Source organism: Magnolia sinica, chromosome 14, assembly GCF_029962835.1.
Source record: "Magnolia sinica isolate HGM2019 chromosome 14, MsV1, whole genome shotgun sequence".
Lineage (NCBI taxonomy): Eukaryota > Viridiplantae > Streptophyta > Magnoliopsida > Magnoliales > Magnoliaceae > Magnolia > Magnolia sinica.
This window is the reverse complement of record NC_080586.1, coordinates 2,342,589-2,368,379: the sequence shown is the minus strand read 5'-3', so window position 1 is coordinate 2,368,379 and position 25,791 is coordinate 2,342,589. Positions and strand designations below refer to the sequence as shown.

The 25,791-nt window shown below is 38.1% G+C and overlaps 1 protein-coding gene across 1 annotated transcript; it reads right to left on the bottom strand.

The window, feature by feature from the left end:
* Nucleotides 1-25,703, bottom strand: LOC131225207 (uncharacterized). The gene is made up of 17 exons (XM_058220691.1): nucleotides 25,238-25,703; nucleotides 21,519-21,616; nucleotides 21,186-21,305; nucleotides 19,983-20,072; nucleotides 19,675-19,790; nucleotides 19,475-19,574; nucleotides 18,625-18,696; nucleotides 18,497-18,544; nucleotides 18,342-18,419; nucleotides 17,720-17,839; nucleotides 17,433-17,538; nucleotides 10,322-10,485; nucleotides 9,865-9,999; nucleotides 8,884-9,014; nucleotides 2,068-2,130; nucleotides 1,870-1,948; nucleotides 1-299 (listed from the first exon to the last, which is right to left on the bottom strand). The coding sequence occupies exons 1-17, from the start codon at nucleotides 25,521-25,523 to the stop codon at nucleotides 213-215; spliced, it is 1,893 nt and encodes a 630-aa protein (XP_058076674.1). The 5' UTR covers nucleotides 25,524-25,703; the 3' UTR covers nucleotides 1-212.
* Between the last annotated feature and the right edge of the window lie 88 nt (nucleotides 25,704-25,791).

The window sequence follows — 25,791 nt, the reverse complement described above, 5'->3', positions numbered from 1 at the left end:
AAAAAGCTATTCTTGAATACCCTTTATATCAGATACAAGGACAAGTTACATATAATAACTTATGGATTATACACACTGTTACATTCTTATATTAGTCGCCATGCCTTTCAATTGCAGTGTGTGAGAAAGGATGAGATGGGAACCTTCATAAAGACAATATGATAGTTTTTGTATGGCCACCCCCTTCATCATCCTCAGTTATTCTAAGTAACTTACAAGGGTGGAAGATCGTGCAGATCGTCGACTGCAACACCGTTGATATCTGGAGGGTTGTATGAGTATGAATCATGTGCCAATGTCTGCAATGCAGTGAACCAAATATCAATCAAAACCAGATATCCAAAAATCACATGAGCTTGAAGAAAAGATAGGAAGTAAATTAATCACATGAGCTTAAAGAAAAGATAGGAAGTAAATTAATCACATGAGCTTAAAGAAAAGATAGGAAGTAAATTAATCACATGAACATTAGTCTATGTCAGTCGTTTCGTCATAAGATAATTAATACAACTAGAGAAAGCTAATACAGTAGGAATCATAGTTTGAAAACCAAAAACTTTACTTAAATCGATGTTCAGCCAGTCGGGTTGACTCAAAGACTGGACTTGACCCAACCCGACTTGATATTTAATAATACAAATTCAAAAAAAAAAAAAAAAAAAAAGGGATATGAGTCGTTATTTAACATGAGTAATATAAAATACATGCGTTTTCATCAAACCACTCAATGGTGCATTGGCTAAGTTCATCTTTCCTCTAGCAGAGGTCAAGGGTTCCCCATTTACATTTTATTAATCTTCGCACATGACTTGCTGAGTGACTCAGTGACTGCAAGCTGTGTCCAGTAGCCCAAGTGGTCGAGTTGACTTGACAATTCATCCAGAGTCGGAATCGAGTCAGAACCAGACCGAGTTTCCCAGCAAAGTGAGCTTTAGAACTACGGTAGAAATTATAGGATACGCAACTTAGGCTCAGCACAATACAAGTAGGTTTTCAATTCTAACGAGTGAGGCCCATGATTCAGAAATCCAAACAATTGGTATGTTGCCTCCCATCATGGATAGACCATTCCACAAAATCCTCCTAGACTGGAAGATCCTAGACACCAATCTTACAACTTTCTTCAATTGAATGTAGACTGTTGCTGTATCTCTCTTCGTTACCATCTATTTGTATGCCAACAGTTGAAAGTTTGTGATTGTCCTATTGAGGACATTTTTGGGGCATGGCCCATCCACAGCGTATGCAACAGACAAGTGGTCCAGATTACCATGTCATAATTTAAAACCTACGTATACCATGCAAAGCCTTGGGTATCGAATCCTTTAATTCCTGGCAAAAATAGATGTCTTAGCCAACAAACGTCAGATAACTCATATAGATGTCTTAGCCAACAAACGTCAGATAACTCATTTCTCTGATAGTCCAAACCAGGCCTAGATGTTTCCAAACCTTTGTGGTAACACATGGACAGCACCCATTACAGTGTTTCAATTCCTAAAGGATGCTCAAAATGTCAAGTTATATGCAGTTGCAGCCATACATCAATATTTTCCAACATCAAAGTTAAAGCATGTCTGTACAAACAATATAGAGAATCCTCATCTCTTAGGGAAGGATCACACAATGACACAATATAGAGAATCTCATTGTGGAAGGTCATTCAAGAAGCATGATTGTGTATGGGAACAATGACAATTCCAATCCTTGGAGGTTTTCTTTCTTTCTTTTCTTTTTAACGAAATTTGCATGAGAGAGAGAGAGAGAGCACTTCAACTAATGTCGATTAGCCAGATAACATTGAAATCAGTCTTCAAGAATACTACTTAAAGAAGCAAAGGCCACTGATGGTGTTGTTAATCTGTTTACCTGTTCCTGTGAACGGAAATACATGAATGGTGTGTAATGTAGAAAATTTGAAACCCTTGAGGTATATATATCAGCATACCTGCAACCATAAGAATTAAAGATAGTTGAAGAAATTTTGAATTTGCTTGTCTTCTTTACTTCTTTGATTGATGTGAACAGTATTATATAGAACGGGAAGGACAAAGCATAAGCGCATACTTTTCAACTTGTCTTGTGAAGTGGCTTTTATCCCATAGGCCTGCACGGGAGAGAAAACCCCACCTGATAAAAAATTTTAAAAAAAGGGAATTTACATGAGCTGAATATCCTTGTTCTAAACTGTTAAATATGGAGAACTAATTTGAAGATGTGATTGATATGATTAAAGATATGGGTTGGTTTTAGAGATATAAATACTTTCCATGTTTGTTTTTTATTTTTATTTTACCATATTAAGGAAGATTAGATTGATTTGAAATAAAATGCGATTGATTTGAAATCAATCTCATATTTGAGGGGATTTCAATTAAAGATTCATTTAGAATCTATAAAAGGGGTGGTGGTGTAGGAGTTAATCATTCGTATATTTTTCAAAGTGTTAATTTTCTTAAAAGTTTTTGCAAGAGAAGAAAGTTGACATCAATAAAGTTTCCTCCCTCTCTACTTTATTGTTATTGTGGGTATACTTAAAAATTAAAAAAAATAAAATAAAATAAAATATATAAAAAAAAACTTTTTTGCAATTTGGTTATCGAGATCTCATTGACTCGATGACCGGGTTGCACCATTTTGGTATTAGAGAAGATGATTTGATGGGGACATCACACGCACGCCACCCCCCTAAGCACGTACACATGAAGGAGGGCCCCACCGTCGATCTAGATCAATGACGTCGTCCAGGGATGGCCCCCTATTTAGAAGACAGAGTTTTGGTTCCTTGGAGTGGGCCTGATGATCAGGTAAAGCCCATCATGGGATTTCATGCTCGAAGCCCACTAGTCAAATTGATTTTATATTTTAGGTTTTGCTTATTGTTATTATTTAGAATATTATGAACGCTTTAGATTTCTTTATTTGGTTTTTATTTTAGTTTACTTCATCACCAAGTAATAGGTTGTGCACATGGCGCGAGTTTTGGGATATAGGGTTTTCCTATAAATAGGCACCCCTTGTAGTTCTTTTGATTTTCATTGAAAATTAATAAAAATTCTGTGTTTTCTTACTCTCTGAGTTGTGAAGCCTAATTGGGTGCAAAGCCTTCCCTTCATCGAAGGGTTAACTACCGTGATGTGAAGCCACATCTATCCCGATTCGCCTCCATCCATCGCCATCTCTACTACCCATCTTCTATCATCCCTTCTTCTTATCTCACCTTATCATCTACACTTCAAATCAATCATCTATTACAGTAATTCTCCTCCCCACAATAGAATTTCAGAATCTGGCCCTACAGGACGGCTGAAACTTCGGCGGAGCACCACCACAAACCGTACTTCGAATCGAGCTGAGATTTGGGGGTTTTGGAGTCCATCTCTGGCCGACCAAGGCCAAGGTGGCATTTTTCTAAATAGTGGGCCCCACACACGTGCGGCCAAGATCACACGCACGTGCGTCTGGGCCATTTTTGTTATCCACGTGTGCAGTACCTCTCTGGTTCATCTCTCTCCTCTCTTTCACTCCGCTTTCACCCAAAATTCCTAAATCACTCAAATCTTCAATTTTATGCCCCTTTTCTTACCCTAGGGTTCCCCGAATTGGAATTTCTGAATCCCTTGGATTAGGGACTGATTACTATGCATGTGTGGATGATTATTTCTTATCTTTGAGTATCGTTTGGTTCATAATTTTTATTGATCCAACCCTATCATGTGTAGGCCTAGACCCACATAGATTCCCCTTAATTGAATGTTTGGACTTTCATGTGGGATATGGAATTTGTGTAATTGTTCTCAACTAACGTGATCTTAAGCCTGAAATCTCGCAAATCATATTTAATTTTCATGTCCTGCATCATGATTGTTTGAGAACTGATAACTCTACATCATCTCCTAATGGCTTCGAAGGAGGTAGCACAAGAAGAGTGTGCAACTAATCTTATTGATCCACACACTCACAGAACAGGTAGGTCAACTCATATATGCGGTAGGCAATCTCACTAATGAAGTGGGGGAGCTCCAGCATGGAGCGAATCCAGAGACCGAAGTTGGAGCATGCAGACATGTAGAGAAAGGTCCCCTCCAAAATCTTAACCAACAATAGGCTGCCCCGGTTTATGAAGACACCAATGATCAAATCCTTTGATTGTTGGAACCTGACACAGAGCTCGGAATTGAAGTAGAAATTCCAAAAACGATGAAGAGATCCATGAAGTTAAAGAAAAAGTTGACATGTGAGGTGATCAATGCAATAATATTAGACCAAAACTTGAATTCAACAATGGATCAATTGATAGATCCAATAATAGTGACAGTCACATTGATAGCCATGCAAGTGGGTCTCAATACTAAAATTGAAACACCTTGTAAAAGATAATTGTGTAAAAAAAGAGGTGCAAATGTTTCAAGATCCACTTACAACAAACAAGTTAGCACCTAGAAAAGCACAAGCGAAAAATACATCATCTATAGTGGACTCCAACCAAGGTTGTGATGAGCCGATGCTTAGAGTTACACCATCAACTACCACCAAAGAAGAACACGATTCATCGTGCAGGTATTACAAGTCTAAAAGTTGGGATTGGTTTCCAACTCGAGGACAAGTTCTTTCAAAGTCAGGGAAAATTGATGCAGGCTCATAGCCCACTTAGGCCCATCCAGGCCCACTGTAGGGCCCAACCTACTGTAAAGCCATCTAAGCCCACTGTAAGACCCGACAAGACGTAAGCTCATAGCCCACCTTAGAGCCCACCCATCCAGGCCCACTGTAAGGCCCAACAAGACAAGCTCATAGCCCACCTTAGAGCCCAACATGTGTTGATCATTTACAGATTTTGGAGCTTAAATCAAGGATTGTAATTTACTACTTTTGGGAGATATGAGGAACTTATTTGAAGATGTGATCGATATGATTGAAGATATGAGCTGGTTTTAGATATATAATTATTTTCCATGTTTGTTGTTTATTATTAGGTTTTACCATATTAAGGAATATTAGATTAGTTTGAAATAAATTGTGATTGATTTGAAATCAACCTCGTAGTTAGAGGATTTCAATTAACGATTCATTTAGGATCTATAAAAGGGGTGGTGGTGTAGGAGTTAGTCATTCAAATATTTTTCAATATTTGAGTTTTCTTAAAAAAATTATATGAGAAGAAGGTTATATCAATAAAGTATCTCCCTCTCTACTCCATTGTTCTAATAGGTATAACTTTTTTTTTCATACTTTTTGCAATTTGGGTATCGAGATCTCATTGACTCGACAACCGGGTTGCACCATTTGACAATTAGAAAATTTGAGTTGAAATCTTGAGCATCAATACTCAATATTTTAAAATATACAATACCAAGCTATGGCAAGTTAAGTCGGACGAGTCCAGATTGAGTCTTGGCCCAATCATGCCTTTATCAAGTTGATCAAAATTAGATTTGAGTTGAGTTTTTTTTTTTTTTTTTTTTCGAACTATGACACAAGCATGTGAGTATTCACATCTATGCTTGTCCTGTTTGTCATGGACCTAGTTGGATATCCATAGATTCCTAGGCAGGCAAGGTGCTTGTCCGTCCAAATCGTGGAGCTGAAACACCGAGTAGAAAAAGGAACCTACATAGTGTGGTTCCCATTGTATGTACACCCAGAATGCACAATGATATCATCGGTTACAACCAATTAAACTATAAGAAATAAATTGATGCAACAACGAAAACAAAACACAGCAAATTTACGTGGTTCAGCATTCTGCCTACGTCCATGTATGAGTCCCTATCAGAATCACTAACTTCTCAAAAAAAGGTATTACAACATTGAAGAATTTTAGCATCCAAAACCTATATAAAAAAATCCCTTGCATACCCTAATTCGACTTCCACAGAAAATATATATGTACACACACACACACACACACACCCTGTACATAAAAATACCTAGAATAACTTTTCAGTCAGGTCAAGTCAGGTCTTCAGATCGGGTCTCATACAATTCATATCAGGGGTGTTGCCCTCGAATCCCCGTCGAGGTGCAATGCACCCCAAACCCCAAGCCCCAGGGTGTGAAGCCCCCCAGTTGGGGCTACATCTATTACTTCCCCTGCACTGTTCAACAGAATACGAGCCACCTACCACAACACAAACACTTATCCACGAAGTAAATCTTCTTGCTCAAACATTAGTCAAAAGAAACACTAAGGAAACAACCAAAAAACCATAAGGTTCAACACCTTTTTCAAGTAGTGTTCGATCGATTACATATTAATTAATATTCAATTGATTGGTCCAAGGTAATCGACAAATAAGATTTGTCTAAGTCACTCTGTTTCTCTTTGTCCAAGTCACTTCCCTTTTTGTCTTAAGTCACTTCTTTCTTTGTGAGTATTGGGAATATGCCATTCATAGGTCCAAGATTGACATCTATGAATTAAAAGACCCAAATGACCAACTCTGAAATCAGTTGATAGAATCACCACAGGGTTTAGTGACAAAGATCTTATAATACCACTTTTAGGTTAACCACCTATCAACCAGTGCTTTAAATAGCGGTGGTGTGTTGGGTAGCGCTCAACCCTCTATAGCGTGTAGCGTAAGCTACACAATACTTCGATTTTTTTAATTTAAAAATAGGAAAAATATGATAAATAGTAAGAAAAATAGAATATATATATATATAAGCCTAAAAGATGATTAATTTTTCTTTTCAAGTATAATCATGTTCAAACAAGCTATTAATTATCATTTATCAAAAGTCAATCCACATATAAACCAAATCAAATAATTAACACATCAACAACTTTCTAAGCAAACCACTATAGGTAATAATGTCTAATTGAAACCACAAGTCACTAGTATGAAAAGAAATAAAAATTCCATAGGTTAAAAAGTATTGAGTACAATACAAATGTCACATTCCCTAACATTAGATACCCAAAAAAAAAAAAAATAATAAAAAAATAAAAAAATAAAAAAAATTGTACTATACGTTACATAGCTGTAGTGTACGCTACAACACCTATAGTGTATGCTACAGGGGATTTACACTATTTAGTGTGCTACGCAGTGCTACATAGTGCTACGCTACACAATGTTTTCGAATCGCATATGTGTGTGTATATATATATATAAAAGAAACTAATGAGAACTTTTCTAAGTTAATAGATAACTAATTTTACATATTTAAAATACATTTGAGAGATAAAATCAATTAAACATCAAGTCATCCACATTTAACAATATAGTTAATAAGAAATAACAACAAAATCAACAAGCTATTTATTTATTATTGTAGAAAATCAACAAGCTATCTTCCTTGAAACTTGTAAGTGCTAGAATCTTGATCTTCCAACTTCCAAGAGCGAGGGAATGTAGGAGAGAGAGATTAAGATCACTTGGAAGTAGGAAATAAGAGAGAGAGAGAGAGAGAGAGAGAGAGAGAGAGAGAGAGAGATTAAGATCACTTGAAATTAAGAAATATAAGATAAAAATAGAGTAAGAGAGTTTTGGAGTGAGAATATTGCAAATGGAGGAGATTTGGAAGCCTTTTTATACACAAAATGTTGTTTTTTTGCAAAAAAAATAAAAATAAAAATTCGATGTGCCATGGCCAATATGCCATGATTAAATAATACCTTGGTTGATAGCAGTGTTTCAAATAGCGCTTGTAGCATCATTATTGACATGTGCGATCGCATATGCGCATATGCGATGTATGCGTGTGTGTGTGTATATATATATATATATATATATATATATATATATATATATATATATATATATGGGAAAAATTCAAAAAATAACAAAACTCAATGGAACATAAAAATATATATATATATATATATATAAGAAACTAATGAGAACTTTTCTAAGTTAATAGATCACTAAATTTACATATTTAAAATACATTTGAGAGAGATAAAATCAATTAAACATCAAGTCATCCACATTTAACAATATAGTTAATAAGAAATAACAACAAAATCAACAAGCTATTTATTTATTATTGTAGAAAATCAACAAGCTATCTTCCTTGAAACTTGTAAGTGCTAGAATCTTGATCTTCCAACTTCCAAGAGCGAGGGAATGTAGGAGAGAGAGATTAAGATCACTTGGAAGTAGGAAATACAAGAGAGAGAGAGAGAGAGAGAGATTAAGACCACTTGTAATTAAGAAATGTAAGACAAAAGTAGAGTAAGAGAGTTTTGGAGTGAGAATATTGCAAATGGAGGAGATTTGGAAGCCTTTTTATACGCAAAATGTTGTTTTTTTGCAAAAAAATAAAAATAAAAATTCGATGTGCCATGGCCAATATGCGATCGCATATGCTGTATGCGATTGCATACATCGCATATGCAATCACATATTTTCGCATATGTGGATCGTATATGCCATGATTGCATATGTGATTTGCATATGGTTATGCGCATATGAGATCGCACATGACACAAATGATGCTACGAGCGCTATTTGAAACACTGCTATCAACCAAGGTATTATGTAACAGTAACACTGGGACTTGTTACACGATACAGCGTTGTAATGCCCAATCTGGAAAAAATAAAGAAAGAAAGAAAAGGCCTGTAATGGCCATAACGACAGTTATAGGCTCGAAATGGGCCATTACCACATCGATACATTTTTCCCTAAAAAATTTCAGAAAAAAAAAAGACCATTACAGAACCTTAATGTGCATACAGCTGACCATTATCGCCGGCCATTACCATTGCCGAATACCTTGATGTCAAGTATCAACGCAATACATGACTCTCGTAGACCATTTGTCATTTTAAGCTGAAACTACAAAGCGATGGTGGAATCCACGTTTATAAACAATAACGGTGGTACCATATATTCTCAAGGAATGCTTCTAGTACCATATAAACTTCTATACCTTTTATTAAAGTTCTCCCCATCTGCTTCTAACATAGGTGCAATTTTCTGGTCGAGTCTTTGCATAACAATAAGTAGTTTTTGCATGCTCTCTGTCAGTTCTTGGTCATCCATATTAGTTGCCGCAAGAGTCTGAAAGAAGAATTATACAGAATCATGCTGATAATGTATTTCAACAAACTAGAAATTGGCAGAACTATAAAGGATTATGAAGTAAGTTAAAATGCCTACAGAAGCATAGATAATACAAAAGTCCATAGTCCTATGATGTAATGAAAGAAAGAAAACGACACATGAAAGACTCAGAATGAATAAGACTTTCAAAAACACTAGAAAGATGGTGAAACATGAGACTTGAGGAATACAGCAATCATCAGCTTAACATCTGCCGGTAGCATATCTTTAACTGAATGCATGGTAGTTAAGGTTTTCATTGCTCCTTCTGTGTGTGCAATGTATAATGTAGGTTGCTGTCATTAAGTATCATGTTGCCTACTAAATTTTCTGAGTAATAAACAGACAGCACTAACAAGTAGAACCAAACAAATTAAAAATAAATAAATAGTGGGCTGATAAAGAACTGGGATATCCATGCAAAGCAGCTTGAAGAAAAGATTGCAGCAAGTGTAGATTATGGCCATTCATCAGGCACCCCAAAGATCAGGCTGGTTAACTCATTAGGTGGACTGCACGTGCATGAGAAAAATGGACAGTTAGAAACACCTGATGTACACATGCAGCCCACCTGATTAATTGACAACCAGATTTTGTTTGTTACATGTCATGTTAAATGGGGACCCACTCGAAGAATTGCCCAAAAATTGCACAAGCCTGGCACATGTGTTGCATGCTCCACTTCAATCTGCAGTTACAGCTCCTTAGCATTTCCCATTGAGAATATGATACTTACAGGAAAATGTTGAATAAAACAATACAACGCTGCAAGGATAAGAAAACTACTATTCTTACAAGATCAAATTACCTGAGCAGGGCGTCCGTTACTTCGTCTTTGTAGCGCAAGACGCAGTTGGTTGAAAAGTTCCCCTACAGATTCCTTTTGACGCATAAGTTCTATGAGTGCTGCTCTATGACCTCGACTATGGATCAGCGCATTAAACTGCAATTCCAAATTTCACCAGCATATTGAGCAAAGTCCAGATGATTATATATATATATATATATATATGAGAGAGAGAGAGAGAGAGAGAGAGAGAGAGAGCATTAATAGAAGGCCTCAAATGGAACCCTATGCAACAATATCCCAATGACCAAAAAATCACCAACTTGAACTATATTGACAAGAATAAACATTTCAAATTTTAAATGAATATAAACCACAAATATCTTTTGCTGCTTCCAACTTTCACCAAAGTAAAGCATCGAGTAGTAAATATTATTGCAGAAGTGAACCGCAATCCAGATATCAGGTATCGACTAACCTCTTCTTCCAATTCCCGACAAATCAGTGCTGTCCTCCATCGCAAATGGACTTTGGATTGGCTTACATCTGTGTAAATATGGTCACCCACATACAATATTTCATCTCCATGAATGTCTAATGATTTCTCAACCATTTGAGCACTCCCACCAGAGTACAATCCCCCTAAAAACAAGAAAAAAGTGTAACTAAGTAAGGATGTTAAAACATGCTATTCCTCACCTAATCTGAAGATGTCGAATAAAAAGTGCTGTAGAAATCTATAGGTGCAGTGCCAAGTCTGAATATGGTATTTGTCCTAGGGAACGTGAGGGGGATCCATGAAACAGATAAACAATACTGGAAAAGGAAATAAGATAAAGATAAAAGCGCATTGCTCTTAAGATGTACCAGAGCCCTGAGAAGATTCGAGTACTCCGAAATCAGCCACAGGTCTCCCCCTCTCAAGTCAAATTAAATTGGTGGGTAAAAAAACACCCAAGGCCTCAAAACAAGATGAAATATATGTACAAAAGAAGAAGAAGAAGAAGAAGAAGAATAGAAAAAAATATGCTTTGAAGGAGAAAGATCAAGAGAGGAAGGAACAAATAATGAAACCTTAGGAACAATCCTTAAGCTCTAATACCATGTAAAGTAGAAAAGCTTTGAAAGAAAGGAAAGAAGAGTAGGGTTGGACATCCAACCCTATTGTATTTATAAGAAAAAATGTGCAAAATACATAAAATATACCCTAAGGGGTCGTTCGGATGCCTATAAAAATTGTAAGTTGTAATCTAATTACCTGTAATTGGGTTACAGGTGTAAAGTGTTTACAATCTGTCCCGCTTGGCTTTAAGCCGTAATCCGTTTACAAGTAAACAGTTGTTTGTGTTTGGATAACCTGTAAATTGTCTATAGTCTATAATTGGTTACCCACACACGACAAAGCTTGGAATGGTAAATCCTTTAAAAAATATCAAATGACATATAAAGTCTTCATTTAAGATAGATCGTTGGGATAAACCCAACTTAATAAAGCCTATAGCTGATCCTTATGCTAAACCAATCATTTGGTGGGCCACTGAAATGGGGCCACTAATTCAAATTTCCTTCTACGATGAGAAATCATTGAATATAAACAATTAAGTATTACTTGCCGTGTACATGCAGTGTGCTAGTGACGTCTATAGCATGCTCCACATGTACAGTGGCCCTCACATGCTGGTCACATGTGCATGGCCATACATGTCCAAATAGACATACATGCACAATCAACCCACATGTACAACAGGCCATACATGATATAAAGAGAGGTATAAATATGGACTAGAAAGCAGGCCATAGCTGCCATACATGATTATGTGTACAAAGGGGCATAGATAGATGACCCAACATGTACAGTGGACCAGATCATGACTGTTAATTCCTTGAACATAGATGGATGATACACATAGAGAGGATACAATGAGTGCCAGATCTGACAATAAATCTTCTTGGCCCATAGGATCCAAGCATTAGATCTTGTCAGAAATCTTCTTTGCTCTAGATTTCAGCACCGGATCTGCACAGGAAATGCTCCAACATCCCCAAATCTTGCCGGAAATCAAGTTAGGGCTGATTTCTGACACCAAATCTCGTCTGTGGTTGGGCCTACATCATCAGCTCATGTCGAAAACCTCTCCAGACCCTTTTTCCGTTGCTGGAACAACAACAGAACCTCTCTAGAGCTGTCGGACCCTGCTGAAATCCCCCTAAGGCTGTTGGACGTCACCGAAAACCCTCCCGATTCATCCAAGGCTACTGGTTTTCGCCGGAAGTGCCTTGTGGGCCACCTATTGGAATCCAATTCGCAGTTTGAACTACCTCTAGCCCCCAGGACCTCCATCAGATGCTAAGTGATTTCTACTTATTACTCCCTTTTTTCGTCTCTTATTAAATGGGAGAAAACGAACATGCCCAGATTCCAGCTGGACTTATGGACAACCCTGGTCTAACTATAACTACATTAAAACTAAATGGCACAAATTTCTTGGAGTGATCCCAAGCGGCCCGAATGTATATTGGAGCACAAAAGAGGCTGGGATACATTACATAAGCCAAGAAACAACCCAATCAAAATGATCCCACCTATGATGAATGAGAGAGTGAGAACTGGCTTGTGATATCTTGGTTGTTAAATTCAATGCAACTCAGTATTAGTCGTGGTCTTTATCTCTTGAAAATCGCATAGGATATTTGGAATAAAGTAGCCAAGATGCACTCCCATCGGGAAGACTTGGCCCATCTCTATCAACTTCACACTAAGGTCAATAATCTCAAACAAGGTGACGAAACCGTGGAGGAATATTTTGCCAACTTGAACAAAAAATGGGAGGAATAAGATAATTGTCATGCAGCTATTTTACAATTGGAAGATTTGAAAAATCAAATAAGACAACTATGAATCTTTAAATTTCTTGCTGGTCTTCGTTTAGATTTCGAACCCCAACGTATACAGATTCTTGGGAGAGAATCTCTTCCTACACTCAAATCCGTATATAACTACATTCGCATAGAGGCCCGATGACGGAATGTTGTCCCTCCCGGCATACTTCTAGAACATTCAGCCCTAACAACAAATTCTAAAACTAATAAGGGTCAAGGAATCAAACGTGGAAATGTGGACAAAGACAAGCTTAGATGCACACGCTGTGGGAAAAGACAACATTTGAAGGAATACTGTTTATTTCTTCATCCTCATCTTCATCCAAAAGAGGTCAAAGAAAAGCCATCTGCTAATATGAGCACCATTGATGAAACTTCCAGCTATAATGCTCTAGACCCAAGGGACAAAACTATAAGTGAGCTACAACAACAAGTGGCAGCTCTCCAAGCCTCCATCTCCGTTGCTGACCAAGTAGGAAAGTTGGGTGCTTCTGCAACTGCAAATCACGTTTCTCAGACTTCCTAGATCATCGATTCAGGGGCATCTGACCACATGACAGGTACGACCAATGGTTATACTTCCTACTTCCCTACCTCTAGTAATATTAGATTGGCTAATGGTTCCCTCTCTAAAGCTCTAAGAAGTGAAACCTTCCACATTTTTTATTTCTTATCCATCTCTTCTATAGTCCATGTTCCTTCGTTTCCAACTAAACTTCTTTATGTAAGCTCCTTAACCAAGCAACTAAATTATTCAATTACTTTTTATCCATCTCATGGTGTTATCCAGGATCTGATAATGAAGAAGACGATTGGTGGGGGTCATGAAGATAAGGGACTTTACCTTCTCAACAAAAAAACAATCTAGTTTTGCTTATGTTTATGCTTCTGCCATTGAGAATAAAAATTGAGTGACCCTCTAGCACACCTGTTTAGGTCATTTACCTTTACAATCAGTCTTTTATTTCCGGAAAAGTTCAATAAAAGTGATAGTTTACAATGTGAAACTTGTCAGTCATCCAAGTACTATTGAACTACTTTTCTCTTAAGTAGCATAGACAGTTCATCCATTTCAACTTATTCACTCAAATGTATGGGGCCTTGCTCCACTAGTTTCTATATTTGGTTTCAAATATTTCATATCATTTATTAATGACTTCTCCCGATATAAATGGATTTATCTTTTAAAAAGTCATGATGAAGCCCCCACCAATTATAAAGACCTTTCATCAAATGGTTTCTACCCAATACAATACCAAAATTAAAATACTTAGGTCTGATAATGCCCATGAATATTTACACCATGATTTACAAAAGTATTTTACATATTATGGTATAGAATTCCAAACCTCGTGCCCTTATACACTGCAACAAAATGGAGTGGCTGAATGCAAAAATCGACACTTACTAGAGGTTACTCGATCATTATTGACAGGCATGTCCGTACCAAAAGCATATTGGGATGAAGCTATTCTTCTTCCAGCGTATATAATTAATCAGACTCCAACCGATGTACTCAAGGGTAACTACCCATTACGAGTTTTGCAACCTCATGCGTCTCTATTTACTCTTCCACCAAAAGTGTTTGGGTGCAGTTTTTTGCCCACATTCTTGGCCATCTCAAACAAAGCTAGGATCACAATCAATAAAATGTGCTCTTGAAGTACTCAAACTCTCGGAAAGGGTATAACTATTATTGTCCTATAAGTAGAAAAATGTGTGTTTCTAAGGATGTTACATTCTTTGAAAATGTACCTTATTTAAATTCACATAACAGTATGCATCTTACTCCCTTTCCTTTACATATCCTAGATGAGTCTCAGATTGAAGACAGATCACACTTCACCCAATCCAAAGAACTCAAAGTCTACACTCGTCGTAAGAAGACCCCTACTCTTACCAAGCACCACCACTCTTCCACGATTGAACCAGCCCCGGTGGATCTCCCAATTGCTCTCCGTAAAGGAACCAAGCCATGCACCCACCATCCCATTGGTAACTATGTATCTTACAACAATCTCTCTCCCTCTTACAAATCATACATATCCTCTATCTCATCTGTTGCTATACCAACCAAGGTTGCAAATGCCCTAGACGATCCTAAATGGAAAGCAACAATGAAGCAGCAATGGAAGACGAGATGACTGCTCTTGAAAAACAAAATGCTTGGGAATTAGTCCCTCTTCCTGTTGGCAAACATACCATCAAATGAAAATGGGTTTTTAGCATTAAATACAAGATTGATGGTTCCATAGAAAGATACAAAGCACCATTAGTTGCCAAGGGCATCACTCAAAAGTTTGGTGAGGATTACAATGAAACCTTTGCTCCTATGGCAAAATTAAACTATGTTTGTATCCTCATCTCTACCGTCGTAAACTGTGATTGACATCTACATCAACTAGATGTCAAAAATTTGTTTCTGCATGGCAACCTTCATGAAGAAATTTACATGGCCCTTCCTCTCAGTTTTCAGCCTAAGGGGGAGACTAGCAAAGTTTAACATCTTTGAAAAGCTCTATACGGCCTCAAGCAGTCTCCTCAGGCCTGGTTTGAAAAGCTTGGCAATACAATTTCCAACATTGAACTTAAAAGGAGCACTTTTGATCACTTTGTGCTTGTAAAACAAAAGGATGGTAACATGACAATTCTTGTCATATATGTTGATAATATTATTCCAACTAGCTGAGATAGACAATGTTAAGAAATTCCTAGCATTGTCATTGGGGATTTTAAAGTATTTCCTCGGAATTGAAGTGACTCGCTCAAAACGAGGAATCCTCTTATCCCAACGTAAGTATATGCTTCATCTGTTAACCAAGGGAGGATTGCTTGGTGCTCGCCCTGTTGACATATCTATTGAGGTAAATCATAAGTTGCATGAGAGACAATCAGACAAAATTGATAATCCAGGCAAGTATCGTTGTCTAGTGGATCGTCTAATTTATCTCAGCTTTACACAACCAGACATCTCGTATGTTGTTGGAATTGTGAGCTAGTTCATGCAACAACCTTGCTGGCATCATCTTGAAGCAATTTATCGAATTCTTCATTACTTAAAAGTTGCACCTAGTCGTGGTCTTCCCTATTCAAATCATGACATTGAATATTAACGGGTTTTGTGATGTTGATTGGGCCAACTCCTCTAATCAATGCTCCACTACAGGATATTGCACATTCGTAGGGAGAAACCTAATTACTTGGAAAAGTAAAAAGCAATCCGTAGTTGCCCACTCCTCTGCCGAGGCCAAATATCGTGCAATGGCCCATGCAGCTTGTGAATTACTATGGGTAAAAGCTATTCTTCAAGATATGGGATTCATGACTTCTTCCTCAATTCCAATACATCGTGATAATCAAGTGGTCATCCATATAGCATCCAACCCGGTCTTCCACAAACGGACAAAGCATGTTGAAGTGGATTGTCACTTTATTCGAGAAAAATTAATCGCTATTTTGTTCGTTCAGAAAATCAACTAGCAGATGTCTTCACCAAAGCCACATCCATAGTGAGCCTCAAGAGCATTAGCATCAAGCTTGGCATGAACAATATCCATGCTCCAACTTGAGGGGGAGTGTTAGTGTGCACACGGATTTGTGTACACCTGCAATGTACCATACGTACAGGAATAGGATTTATGTTTCCTACTTAGTTTTAGTCTCTTCTCCTTTGGGCTCTAATTGTATTCAAAAGTGTTGTTTAATTATCTATAAATTAAGGATAAGGGGGAGAGAATCGGAATGTGAACATCCTACCCTTTTCTTCCATACTCTCTTTCCATCGAAGCTTTCAATTACATTAAGCTTGCAGCAAGTCAAAAGTAAATTTTAGAACATCTAAAGCAAAGGTAGTCACATGCTACAAACAAAAACTACTTCACTTTGGAATTAAGCTCATTCTCTCAAATTTGACAAAGTGTCATGGTGCAGTGAACCATAGGTAGGCGATTTTCAGCTTCTAGCTAACTGTCCTGCTCCTGTTGCCAGACAGTTTTTCGTAACAAGTAATGAAGCTGTATTAGAGTCAAGGTATTCAACAATGACAATGGTGGGCCGTATATCATTACCATATGGGCCATAACGGCTATTACGGCCTTATAACAGTCGAATTTTTTTGAAGGAAAACAAATGTATCAGCCCCATAACAGCCCATCATGGCTGTTACAGGCCCGTCATAGGCCCTTTTTGGGCTTTACAGCCCTGTAACTCATAACAGGTCCCACCGTTACCATTACGTACCCACCGTTGCAGCTGTCACATAACCATTTTTTAATACCTTGATTAGGGTGTGTTTGGATGTATTACTAAATTGAGTTGCAATAGTCGTCTAGTAGAAGTGAAATAACAAGAATTGCAATTACCATCCTTCACATACATATTGAAGATTTGGGAAATTGCAATTATGTTATTCCAAGTTGGACTTCAAAACTGCAACGCGAGTCCATTCCGGTTCAGCGCCATGAGTCACTAGAGCAAATAGGCCTGACTCATCCTGACTCAGACGAGTAAGCTCCTCACTCAGGCGAGTAGCAACTTGACTAGGACCCAAGTCAGTCCAAGTCACAGAGTCCATAAACCATGAGTACAAGTCCCCCGGTAAAACCATGACAAAGCAAACATCAAACCACTTGTCCCCAAGTCATGATATTAAGAAATGGTGGCTGGTAAACCTGAATTGTACATTGTGAATATAATAGATTAGAAATTACCTGAACGTGCCTTGAAGCAGGGACGCATTAACCCTTCACTTGTGACAACCTCGTACATAGGGTGTGACATTTGGAAAAACTCTGGCTTCCTAGCAGAAACTATAACCTGCACAAAACAGCAAAGATCACATCAGTTCATAGAGGAGGCCCCTTCAATGGCCAAAACTGTGCATCAATTTGAATTATCATCCTCGCGAATGATGTGGATGAGAAGTAAATAGGTAGCTTGAAATGAAGATGATCAGTTGATTTTTACCAGAGTCAAGAAACCAAAATGATTTTCTCACCATGTCGAAAAGATCTCGCCAGTTCATATCATTAGGGAGAAACCTATTGAAGGCATGTTGCATCATTTTATTTGTATAGTGGTAGTCTGAGTTGGTAATTAGCAGCAATTTCTTACCGGCCTGACAGAATAGCATAACCAAGTGGAAAAAAAAAAAAAAGAGAGAACAAGTTGAGAAATAAAACAATAACATGTGGTGAAAAGTAAAGGGCTATACTTACTGTGCCTTTTCCACCATTTCCTAAATGGTGGTGGTTGAACCACCATAAACGTGGCATAGATTTATATCAAACCAGACCACCCGAATCACAGTACCCATTCCCGTTGTGGATTGGAGCATATAGGAAAAACTACACTGATTAGATGGTCTTAACCATCTGATATTGGATTCGAGTTGGGCATTTCCTTCTGACTGTGTACTTGATTGTCAGCAGTTAGATGGTTAGAATAGTCCGGTCAGTGTGATTCCAATATATGCTCCATTCCAGAACAGGGTTGATATATGGATGGTCCATATGGATGTACATTTACACCACATGCACAGTGGATGAGTTGCCATCATTGAAGAAAAACTGGAAATGGACAAAATCATCTAGCCCAAAAATGTGAAAATATCTGCTTACCTCCTTTTGATCTAAAAGAGCCAAAGGAAGCTCAGGATCAGGCACTACAAACCGTTCTGGCTCAGCCATTATCTCACTCTGCATCAAACCCAGTTACAGGTTTCTTTATACAGGAGAATATTAAACAGAAGATGAATATCAACTGAAACAATTACCTTAAGCTGGCCTTCCACATGAGCTCTAAAGAGGGCCTTCGCAACAGCCTGAAAGACATTTCAATGTCAAAAGAAAAACAGGTGGAAGCCTGGAATGCATCATACTCGAAAAAAATATAATATATTGCCTTGTAAAGGCCACTGTAATCGAGTGGTCCGAGTTCTGCTGGTACAAGCCCTTCATCCAATCTATCCACCATCTGCAATAGATCCGACTGGTAATTATAGATATTCATGTGAAGTAATAAAACAAGTTGATAATAAGAGAACAGTTGAAATCACCAAGAACCAAAGGTCATAAAACTCACAGATAAAATGAGCTAAAGCTAGGGTGCAAAAGTTCAAACTGACTTGGCATATCTACAACAAGTACCAAAGGGCAATGTAAATTGGTCTTCTTTTTTCCTTTCTTGAAGAGGAACCAACGCTCTTTGGTAGAATTGGTGGCCAGCAGGCCTCGATTTGAACCGGAACCTTGGCTCTTTCAATGTAATTTGTCTTCTTCTTTTCCTCTTGAAGAACCAATGCTCTTTGGAAAAATTGGTGGCCAGCGGGCCTTGATTTGAATCGGAACCTTGGCTCTTTCAGTGTAATTTGTCTTTTTTCCTACAGATGGAACATACTTGATACTCCCCCAAATACCTCCCTCCCTTCCCCCCTACCTACATAACATACTCCCCAAAATGCCTCCCCTCCCTCCCTACCAATGTAACAAACTCCCCAAAATGCCTCCCTCCCTCCTGCCCAATATAGCATACTCCCTGTGTGCATGACTGTGTGTACATAGAGCATCTGATTGATACAAGCAACAATTTATAATCGCAACATGCAGCAGTGGGAAAACAACTAAAATATTTCTTCAGGTCATGGAGCTACAAGTCATCATGAGATGTGGTAACACTGGATAGAAAATAATTCATGAAAATGCAACAACAGTGTGCATTTTGGTGTTACTTAAGATTGGAACAGCAAACAAACCTGCATGAACATCACTGCTTCTGAAACAGAGAAAAATGTATTAAGGAACTCCCATCGACTTTCCTTTCGCAAATCAACCAGTTCTCTTCCATACATCTCACTACCATGCACAGAAAGCTAGTATCAGAATATCTCCTACAGCTTTGGAACTTAAGACAATAGATGTTTACAAATTGAGGGATTTAGAACCCGGCCTGCACCTTACAGATCGAGTAGATAGCATTTTTGTGCCATGCATAGCTCTCTTCACATAACCAAACCGATCGGCCTTAACCAAGTTGCCTTTTGCCTTGTCCATGACTAGGCCTCTAATAACCTAGACAAAACAGTTCAATGTGAGAGAAGCCTGCAAGCAAGACCATGTAGAGGAATTCATTTGCAAAACTATGTGATTAAAATATTATTTAATCACATAATGGATCTGACATAAGGGGAAAAATATGGTTCAAGGAAAGCTGCAAATTTAAACATCATGACCTCTTCAACATGCCCACGGGTAAAATATTACCAAATTGGGGTCGAATTCAAGTCCATCGACTGGAAAACCCATGCCCCTTAGGTTGGCCATGCCATAATCATATGCCCGTCCTTCCCAAGCCTGCAAGAGTATGAAGACATCTGTAATAATTTCATAAATGATGAAGTAATGAGTTAATTTTCACAGAAAATGTGATAAAAGTTAATACATAGAAACCAGAGCTTTGCTAAATGCAAACTATTGTGCAATAAAGCTCATGTGCATGCAAGACAAATGCCAGCATGGCACATGGGAGAATTTGAATCAACTTAGTTATCAGCAACTTTCTTTCTTCTTTAATTAATTCCAATTGGGCTTGCTCACTAGCAAGGACACATGAGTAACCGAAACCAACCAAATGAGTTCCAACTGGAGGGGCAATCTGATACTAAATGCATAAGAAGAATACCATTGCGTCCATATCCCTTCTAATTTTCTTACTAACCTCACTAGGACCGGAAATACAACCAATTCCAACGGATTTGTGCAGAACTGTATGGAAAAACCGAGTGACACATAAAAACAAATAGATAGTTTAGTATTAGAAACGGAGAGTTATGTCTTCCTTCCACAATCTCTAGAATTAGAGGCATTAGACTCATTCTTGCATTCATATATTTTATGTGAGTAAATATCCAAAAGAAAAAGAAAAAATTACATATACATATTCATCCCAATCAATGAGATGTTGTATTTTATGCAATTTAAGAAAAATAGTGGAAAAACTCCACTAGTGGGAGTTTTGCACTCTCGTTGTCAATCCCAGGCCCAGATAAAAGAGGGTTGCATCAGGTTGACAACCAGTGTCAAACTTTGGCCACAGCTTTTTCTCATGAATCTTGACAATCTGAAATTTCAAGCTCATGCTAATTGCTAAGGCGTTCCCTATAAGTAATGCCCTATACCAGCGTCCTTGTTAGCAGGCGGATCAAGATTCATGTGGCCAACCCCAATTGTTCGGATAAGGCATAGAATATGATGACGAAAAGTACATGTCATATAAATAAATGACAATGACAATATGGTTGAGAAGTAGAAACTTACCATAATTAACAAAAATAGAAGAAACTTTTCTTCTTCTTTTTTGACAATTTTCACCACATCCACAATGAAAAATAATCAGATATCACCTATAAGATATTTTAGGAGAATATATGCCCACTTATAGGGATAAGCGTGAGGCCTGATAATTACCATTACACTGTACTGAATCAAGGTATAATCCATGTCATAACCGATACAACTTGTTGACCGAAGATTTAGTGTCCTGGTACAAAATATGCCACGGGGTGAATGCCTTGATGAGGAAGGAGCCTGCGTGTCAATATCAAGGAAGAACCATTCAAAGTTATGCGGAAATATAAGAAAATAGGCATAAACAAACCATCACAAACATGCCCATGCACTTACTTCCAATAGTCCAGACTAGCCCACAATGGAATAAACAAACCACCGAAAGATGCTCTTAAAGATTTCAATCATGCAAATATCAATCGGATATGCAAGAAAAATAGGTTGAATCCGTACCAGGATTCCCAACTCACTAAGCAATGTCTCTGCTTCTTTAGCCTCTATCCTGGCTATCTCTTCAATTGGACCCTCTAAGGTTGCCTGGCCATCAAGACCTACAAGAAAAACACCATGAAGTCTCTAATGCAAGCAAACCCCACTATGAATGTAGTTTTCAAGATAATGTCCAAAACTGTAAAAGAAATCTAAGGCTACTTCTCAATCACGACAGTTACAATGTTCTTGTCAGCAACAACGGTGAGTTGGACACTACTAGTAGATTACAGTCCACCTCAGGCCTACCTAGAGTGTATCCTTTCAGCTAGACAGCAGTTCATAACTAGCTCACCGTATATCGCTGACAACATCAAGACACGATGAACCATTAGGTGATGTCTATGAAGATGGGAGAATCGGTGGATGACCTTTTCATCATTTGATGTTTCATTCGCTGCACACTTCTAATCTCTAGCTTAAGAAGCAAGCAACACGTAGACAAAGGTAGACTTCCCACTTTTGCTAAACCATGCAGGGTCCACTACATTAAAAACCTTTAACAAGGAAAGATTTATATGAGAGGATTAAGACTACATATCACAAACTCTGATCCAAAAGGAATTTAACACTTCTATAGGGAATTCAGAAAGACAACCACTGTAGAAGTCAAGTGAGGAAGGAGATGACATGGTAGAAGATGCCCCATGAGGAAAACCTTAAACTCAATAGCAATGGCAGTTGGATGGATAATCTTACCTGGTGGGAGTAGGGGTAATCAAAAGAAAACATTCAAAGAAAGATTTGAATGGAAAAAAAAAAATCACTTGCTCCTGCGGTGGAGGCCAACTCCCACAATGTGATCAAAAGGGAGAAAAATCCTTCAAGATTGGCAGATTTGATGGAGTCACATCTCTAGGAATCTATGGAGGTCTCTTTCCTCCATAGACATAGAGAGGCTCATTTGGAGACAAACTTGCTTGCTAAGGCAGTGGTTCTCCAACCATCAATGGTGTTGGGCAAGCATTCCTCAGGAGACTATTGTTTCTTCTACTTCTCTTCATTGGATCTTCTTTTTCTTTGCCTTACTAAATTTGTCACACCGTGTGTGCGCTCAATGATTTTTCTGTATGTAACTTGGCCGTGAAGTGTCAAACACAGAGTCCCTAGAAAACCAAGCATTGCCAACATGTCTGTACAAAAAAACAAAGATATTGGGAAAGCAATACTCTCAATATTTGGTGCCAAATGCATAACATACAGAAAAATGAATCTACATTACTAGATATTCATTGTATGCAGCTGGATAGCATAGCTTGCTTATGATGCCTGCTCTCCCTCCTAGCGAGGGTCTCCTTCTGAGATAACACAGCAGGGTATGGATGCCTACTCTTTGGGGGCCCAATAGTGGAGCCCAATAAAAAAATTGAATGGTGATAATTTTATCGAATAGAGGCCAAAGCCTGAAGAATTACCGGAAAAAAAAAAAAGGAAAAAAAGAAGCAAAAAAAACAAAAAAACAAAAAAAAAACAAATTACAGATCTGACCATGTCTCAGGAAAATAGGCAATAGCAGTAGTCTTTGATGCTATCGCCCATCCCATTACATTCATTTAGCCAAATTGAAGACCTCGGATATTTGTCCCTTCCAATTCCTGAAACGTCGATTATTCCTTTCTAACCATGAAAACCAAATTCCAGCTAATAAACAGAGTTGCTAAACTTTCTTCCCAATTTTTCCTTTGCCTCCACCATGCCAAGCCAAGAAGAAATGCTCAATGGATATCGGCAAAACCCATGCTATTTCAAACGGATTAAAGAAGCATTCCTACATCCTTTTTGCAAAAAGACAATGGATAAAGATGCGATCCACCAATTCAACATTCTGATAACACATTGACCATACGTTTGGGATAACCATATTCCTCTTGCGCAAATTGTCAACCGTGAACACCTTGTTTCTACCTAACCAAGCTAGAGCTGCCACCTTTGAAGGAGCACCATATTCCCACACATGAGTTGTATGACTCATCCAACCCGTGCAAGACCCACCACTGATCATTCTATAAAAGAATTTTACCAAAAATTTGCCGGACTTTTCTTTTAACCATCTCATTGAATCACTTTTTACCATCAAGGGATGCACCTTACTCAACATAACTAGCAATTTAACTAACTCCTTGATGTAGGATAATCAACCACTTGCTCTAAAAGCTCGAACTATTAGAGCATGGCGAATCAATCCATTTATCTCATAGCCCAGGCCCCACATCTCATGGGTAGGACCTTAGCCGAACCCCCCTCTTGGGCCCCAAATCACATGGGTACTACCTCACACGAGCCACCCGCCTCACATGGGCCGCCCACCCCGAGTGTGCCCCTACATCCCACAAGCAACCCCACTCGAGCCCGATGTGAAAATGCCCCTGCATTACTCCACCTCTTCATCATACAAATTCCTCGTACAAGGAGCCCAATAAAAATTTGTTATTTGTTACATTTATATAAATGTATATAAATACTATTAAAATACAAGAATAAAATATAAATTGAAGTTTTTTTCCAACAGCTATGCCAATGCGTCTGACATGTGTTTTTCATGTGGGTGCCAAACACTGCAAGACTTTAGAAAATGGAGTGTCCTCGCTACATGACTGCTCAGCAAAATTCAAAACCAATAAATCTTTTTTTTCCCTTGTTATTACTGGATTTCCATTTTCTTTTTTCCCCAATTTACCTCATTTTCACATCAAGACAACAAGAGGATCACTCACTTATTCAAAAGTAAAGGTGAGAGACAAGGCCTATTCATTGACATCTAAGGTGCCTTGACTCCACCAATTCTCACCATAGAGCCCCTTCTCACTTTCTCAATCCAACAGGAAAACCCAGATAGCCTCTTTCCCTTGTGTACTTAATGATGTGCAGGCGTATGCCATTAGTTCTGGTGGTACAGAAGTGAGCCCCGCAAACCTCGGATATGCAAATACATTCAACTGAAAAGCCATTGACCAAGTGACATTTTTCTACCTCGCATCAATTTTTTTAAAGATCCTCATCTACATTTCCTTATTTTCTACCTAAAATATATGCCACTGAAAAACTCAAGTAAGGATAAAGTCAAACAAGACCAATTCGAATAGAACAACACAAAATGGGTATTCCAATTCAACTAAAACATACACATTCCTGACATCTATAAAAATTAAAAATTTTTAAAAATAAAATTTTAAATTTTAAATTTTAAAAAAAATAAAAAATTTTAATTTTTTTTTTTTTTTAAAACAAAAAACAGAATAAAAGCAAAAAACAAATTGAACTTCAAGTCATTCCTTACATCAAAAAATAAAACAAACGGTTAACCGTACATCTTACACCCTTAATTCTGGTGGTATGGAAGTGGCCCTCACAAACCTTGGATACACAAACACTTCTGATGGAGAAACCATTGACCAGGCAATATTTTTCTACACCCCAATTCTTAAATTTTTATCTACATTTCCTTACTTTCTATCTGCAATCTATGCCATTAAAAAACCCCAAATGAGGAAATCGTCAAACGAGACCAATTCAAATTGATCGACAGGAAATGGGTGTTCAGCTTAAGAAAAACATACTCATTCCTAGTACTAAAAAAACCAAAATTGAACTTCAAACCAAATTCCAAGCTGAAAAACGCATCCACATGCTGTTTTCAGCAAACATACTCAGCAGGTTTTGTAGAGTTCCGACTCCCAACTTACCGAACGCATCCAGATGCTCCTGCTTCACATTCAAATCCCCTTTCGTGCTCTCTCCGAGATAATCAACGTCCGATTTGCTCGACGACGTGACCGAGAACAGCTCTCCGCCCGCCATCTTTGCGTCTACAGCACAGTAGCATACTCCACGAGTCTTTGCAGAGCTAGAAGAAGGAAAACCCAATACGGGAATGTATCGAGGCGAAGGATTCTTGAAATGAGTCGCCATTAAAACACGAGATTGAGGCTTCTGCAACAGAAAATTGCAGAAAATCTCACCCATGTCCATACTTTAAGCGAATATTTTGCGGAAATTCGGGGAAATCAGATCGTTTCCGGAAATAGGAATTGAGAGATTCCGGGTGATTCAAAGAGATGACGCGTATAGAGAGAGAGAGAGAGAGAGAGAGAGAGAGAGCGGGAAATCGCAGCTCGTGCTTTCGGGCAGTGAAGAGGAGCGAAAAAATCTCGGAGAAAGTAACAGAGCGAAATCATTTTGACGAGTGCACTTTAACTAGCTGCACGCGCGGGAGTGTACGAGATGCTGACCTGGAGAG

Excerpts from the sequence above, each read along its gene's own strand:
- LOC131225207 (XM_058220691.1), bottom strand. The coding sequence starts at position 25,523 with ATGGACATGGGTGAGATTTTCTGCAATTTTCTGTTGCAGAAGCCTCAA. Across the intron at positions 21,306-21,518 it reads TTAGTGAGTTGGGAATCCTG|GCTCCTTCCTCATCAAGGCA; the intron begins GTACGGATTCAA and ends ATTGACACGCAG. Across the intron at positions 18,697-19,474 it reads AAGCAGTGATGTTCATGCAG|ATGGTGGATAGATTGGATGA; the intron begins GTTTGTTTGCTG and ends GATCTATTGCAG.